General features: G+C 41.7%; 1 protein-coding gene across 4 annotated transcripts in view; it reads right to left on the bottom strand.

Annotated features, from left to right (window-relative positions):
- Window positions 1-5,623, bottom strand: part of RNF144B (ring finger protein 144B) — a 132,134-nt gene that overhangs the window by 52,996 nt on the left and 73,515 nt on the right. For all 4 annotated transcript variants that reach the window (XM_019523352.1, XM_019523358.1, XM_019523366.1 and 1 more), the window contains one exon: window positions 4,527-4,723. In XM_019523352.1, coding sequence (XP_019378897.1) covers window positions 4,527-4,691 — 165 coding nt within the window. In that variant the 5' untranslated portion in view covers window positions 4,692-4,723. The remainder of the gene's footprint in view (window positions 1-4,526; window positions 4,724-5,623) is intronic.

Genomic DNA, 5,623 nt, shown 5'->3' with positions numbered 1-5,623 from the left:
AGGGTCTCAGTTAAGCTTTCCTCTGGTCCCATTTGGAAGGCAGAACTAGTATACTGTTCCCTAACATACAGCGCTACCCCCCACCCTTTTTTTCCCCTTCCTATCTCTTCTAAACCACCTATAGCCCTCTATGTCTACTGCCCAGTCAAAAGTTTCATCCCATATGGGGGAAATTGGGGTCAAACTTTTTGAGAACAAGTAGAAAAGAGAGGATAGGAAGAGGAGCTGGCACTTAGGCTGCTGGCAGATGTAAACTCCTCCCCCAAACTCCCTTCAGTGCATGCTCAGAAGTGGAGCCACATCAGTTTGACCTAGCTCACCCAACATCTGTATAGATAGCAAGCTTCAGTGGGGTTTTTTGGTGCTTTTATCTAATAGCCGAATCAAGCACCAAAGCGCCCTGCTAAAGCACGCTATCTACACAGATGTTAGGCAAGCCAGGTCAAACTGACACAGCTCCTCTTCCAGTGAAGCACCTTCCCTGCCCCGGCTGTCAGGGCCCTATCTGCTGTAAGACCCTTCCAGAATAGGCTGAGACACTATATACATCTAGCCCTAGTATTCATTCCTAGGTCTTAAGATCAATCTAGTCTCTTGGGTGTAAAACAGCTAACATTTTTAGATCCAGAACTGCTAATTTTTAAAGGCTTCTACAGCTCCTCCAAGCTCAGTGCAATTGGATTCTTGGTGACTTCTTTTTGAGCACAGTTATGCTACAGTTTTTCCTATAGCATACATGGCTGTTATAGCACAGCACACAGGTTTTACTCTAAAGATTATATTGGCACTTGTAGGCATCCCAAACTTATGCTGATAAACCTTTTAAACCACACTACACCTTTGTGTAGTCCTCTAATATGCTATTTATAATAATTCAGATACAGTTTGTTGTGGGACTCTTACATATTCTCATTTGAAACTTAAAAACAAACTCACCAAGCCAAGCCATCACCTATTTCTACATACCTCAAGAAGCTTCAGGCAATGGTTAATTTGGGCTTGAGCTCTTGACTTTTTACTGTAATCTCACTTCAAAAGTAAGAAGTATTATCCACAATTTGGTAGAAGTTCTCTTGTTTGACTTCAAGAAGAGTTCCAAAGAGAGAGCAAAACAAACTCTATGTACAAATGCACCGTTTCATCCGATTTTCACTTTTTTTCCTTTAAACAGCTCAAGTAAAAGGCTTATTTCTAGACGAAATTTCCAGTTGAAATAGCAACATTCCTCTCAAATGCAAATACACACTGAAATGCAATTTACTTACTTTGGCTGCAGTACAGGTTTTACAAGGGGTAATGTTTATTGCATCAGTCTAAGCTGGAAGTATACCAGTACACAGTACTAACCCATTAAATTTGTGTTTTATAGACCACAAATGATAGGTAAAAACATAAGCTTGGATGCACAACTAAGTACATTTCCATTCCCCCCACCCTCCAAGTTGGTAATGCTTTGGTAGAAACTAATGTTTAGCTGAAAAGTTCTGAGTGAGCAAACCAAAGTTAGTGTCAGCTGAAAAATAACAGGTATGTAAAAGGAAAGAAAAATATAATCACTCCTTAGCATAGGATACATTTTCTCCATATGGAGTTTTCTTGCTACTTCAGGAGTAATGTGGGCTGTATATTGTTAACCCTAGTTATGAAAAACCAAACTAGACTTTTTTTTAAAGACTCAGTGTCCCAAAGACAAAGATATCATGATTCAAGATATTAATGCTGAGAGTCTCACCCCAACTCCAGTCCCTTTATGCAGGTAAAGAGAGTTCCAGGCAATGCAAGGATCTAAAAAAGGAGGAGGGGAATTATACCAGCACAGGAACTAAAACAGCTTCAGGTTTTCCTATGAGCCTCCCCCAACTCTCCCTTACAGTGCCTGACAGAAGGGATGTTCAGGGGTGCAAGGATATATCAAAATGGTGTCACAACATAGAATCATAGACAATTAGGGTTGGAAGGGACCTCAGGAGGTCATTTAATCCAACCCCCTGCTCAAAGCAGGACCAGCCCGAACAAGATCATCCCAGCCAAGGCTTGGTCTAGCTGGGTCTTAAAAACTTCTAAGGATGGAGATTCCACAGTCTCTCCCAGTAACCTGTTCCAGTTAGTTACTAACCTCCCAGTGAGAAAACTTCTCCTAATATCTTACCTAAACTTACCTTGCTGCAACTTAAGACCATGCTTTTTGTCCTGTCATCTGGTACCACAGAGAACAGTCTAGCTCCATCCTCTTTGTAACCACCCATCATGTAGTTGAAGGCTGCTATTAAATTCCCTCTTAGTCTTCTCTTCTCCAGAATAACTAAGCCCAGTTCCCTCAGCCTCTCCTCATATGTCATGTGCTCCAGCCCCATAACCATATACCACACATAGCAATATGTATTGCTGCCAAAAGGCAGCTGGAGACAAGCTGCTGTAACTCATACAACCACCCAAAAGCCATTTTGGCCTCCATAACATCCCAATATCAGAAGGACATACAGGTGGTTTAAAGCTAACTTTTTGTCTAGGCCTTGAGTTCTATGCTGTACCTCTCAGAAACACAACACGGACATTCATCCCAGAAGGAAATAATCTTCTCAAAGGCGGGTGATTAACAATCCAAGTGCTATGATTAGCAGCAAAAATCCCTTTGAATTGCATCCTATGAAAATGCTTTCAGGTACTTTTATGCTGCCTTCCTAAAGATCCTCAGCACAGTCAAGACCTGCCCACTCAGCACACGCTGCTTGCTGAAACAAGTCACATAGTCATTTTTTGGTGTATGATGATCAGCAGTGCTCTGAGGATTTCAATCTCAGCTATGCTCCCGAGAGCTGTACTGATCACTCTTAGCACTATTTTAATAGCAACTGCATGGCATATTTTCAGCATGCAGCTCATACAGAGCAGGAGCAAGTAGGCAGGGCTCATTTCTTAGCAGTTGTCTCATGATTACCACAGAAGCAGAACAGACGCACCCTTAGAGACATTCTGTGCCTATTTTAAAGAGGAAGAAATAGCTAAGGACTAGTTTGTGCTCCTGGTTTTATATACAATACACCACTGTGAGGGCCCACTAACATTGTGTGGAACAATGATTAGGATACTGGATAAGGTGTACAGAATGAAAAGGTATTAGGAACTGTATCATAGCTGGCTTCCACAGATGGCTAATACAGCCATGCTGACAGCCTTCAATCTCAGTAAGTGTCAGGAAGAGAGTCAACAGAAACAGCATGAAAGAAGGCAGAATTATTTGCAATCAAGGACACAGCCCTCAGCCACCTGACTCATACAATGTCACAAACAGCTGTACTTCTGCAATTTCTGCTAATTGAGAGAAAGTTTAACCAAGAGGAAAAGGGGAAAAAATATCATTTTTGCCCATCCCTTCCATGACAAGCAAGCCATGAAAAACGTGGGAGAGAAACAAGTGAGCAATATAAAGGCAAAAAACACCAGGTTCAAACATGTTATAGCCTACTGGAATGGGTGAGAGAGGTATGTGGATAGTCTGCAAAGTGTATGAATGCAGGGACTAAGGTCCAATTCCCCTTGGGTGTAAATTGTCATGGCTTCATGAGCTCAATGTAGCTATGCTGATTTGCCTCACCTGAAGTGATTGAACAAAGATTTGGAGATTATCTAAACAGAATTGCTACAAAATGAGATTCAGTGAATTTGCAGAGAAGAATATATGAAAAAGTGCTAAAGAAATTCCACAAACAACATTACATTTATGGTATTTAAAACCATAATTTGGTTTCTAAGGCCATTCTCAAAAAGAGCATCTCTGCAGTATGTAATGCACCTGAGGCTTGTGTCCTTTAGACTATCTGTAAAAGCTTTGTGGGGAAGAGTTTTTATAAAATGCTGCTTCAAACACCCTATAGCAATCCTATTTTATTTAAGAGTTTTCCTAAGGAAAAATAATAAAGTATATTGAATATAAGCTGTTTACATGCTCCACTATTCTTTTTTGATAGATGGTATTCTACTGTAGTTTATTATTCAATTTATTTAAAATATATCAATTATCAATGTATTAGGTAAAAGTGAAAGCAATTCAATTGATAAAAATGTGGCTATGGGAGTATTTTTGTTGGAATTCTAGGGTGCTGGATTTTGTGTGGGACTGGAAAGGAGAATATGATATTAGTGCTTGATTCCTACTATAAACACTATAAAAGATCTTTCCCGTCTCCACCTTCTGTGACTGATCCCAATGATCCTCACCCGGAGTGCTGGGGCACCCCGAGGTGCTGCAAAATCGTCTGAAAGGTGCTGCAAAGTGAGAGGAGGTAAGCAGATATGCCAGGCTCAGGCTTGTCTCAGCCTGGCCAGTCTCCCACTGCCACTGCCTGCCCCCTCTGCAAAGAGGTAAGTGCTATAATATATAAAATTAGTTTTTGAAATCAGGAGCCACTCAATTCACAGAAGTTATGGAGGGGGGCCTTGAGCCCAAGGAGTGTGCCTCGAGCCCAAATAGGTTGAGAACCACTGCTCTATCCTGAAACCTTGATTAAGATGCTGCTGATGCTTACCGCTGTACAAAAGATGCAGCTGCATTCCTGAAGTGTGGTCATCTTATCAAGAGAATATTCACAGAGACATAGCTTGCAAGTGACCAGGGGCTCCAGAACTAATTCCCCAGCTTCTGCCTCTCCGGCTGTCATGGTGTGATTGCAGTTCTTACCAGCAGAACTCATCCGTTCAATGTCTTACTCTTATTCTGGCCAGTCTGCAGGAAAAAAAAACAACAACTGAAACTCTCAAAAAAAATTCCTGAGGCTGGCAAGGTTACACTATGGTGCAGTGAACTGTAAAGCACTCTTCAGCTAAGCAAGCTTCCTTTCACATAGCCAGCACTTCTCGTTCATGTTTGTGTATATGACTGAAGATCTAAAAAGCACTTTGGTACTGAAAGTGGAGCATAGGTAGAACTAAGGATCCCCAATGACAGCACCATTGAGTTTAGCATAAAACTGAAGCCCTCCAAAATAACCAGTGACAGTGCCTACCTCTTGCCCAATATCCTGTAGTAAGGGTACCAAGAAGCCAGAGACCTGGGTTTTAGGACCTTCTTACCCTTCTACACCCATAACTCCCACTTGAGAGAGCCCTTACTAAGCCCTTACTAAGGCTAAGGGCTTTGGATGCCATCCATCCTGTTGAAGCTGGCCCTCTAGACAGCCAACAGTGCAAGATTCCTGGGATAAAAAGGATAAGGAGAAAGTAGGAGCAGCTCAGAGATGATGGCACTCCCCTGTTAGGGAAAAAGTGCTAGACTATGGTCTGTGGCTCCAAGACTGTGCATTCTATTTACATTAGACAGTCACTTGGCTGCAGAGAAAGGTAGGATTTCAAGCACCCTCTCTCCAGCATTACTTTTTAGCTCAGTTTTTTCCTGGCATTTTATAGGGAATTTGGTGCCTAACTCATGCTCATTAACTCCACTCCAGAAGCAAGGTGCCAAAGAGTTAGGCACAGCAACACTAAGCATTGCCACACTTCCTGAATTTCATCCCATAGACAGCACTTATAGAAGGAAATCTCTCTTTCACTTGAGAGACACTAACCGAAAACCTTTTGTTTTATGCATTTTCACTGTGATACTTTTTTGCACATATCTAGTTGGTCT

Source organism: Gavialis gangeticus, unplaced genomic scaffold (genome assembly GCF_001723915.1).
Source record: "Gavialis gangeticus isolate Ggan-Ray unplaced genomic scaffold, GavGan_comp1, whole genome shotgun sequence".
Taxonomy (NCBI): Eukaryota; Metazoa; Chordata; order Crocodylia; family Gavialidae; genus Gavialis; species Gavialis gangeticus.
The sequence above is the reverse complement of the archived record's forward strand: the minus strand, read 5'-3'. Positions and strand labels throughout refer to the sequence as shown.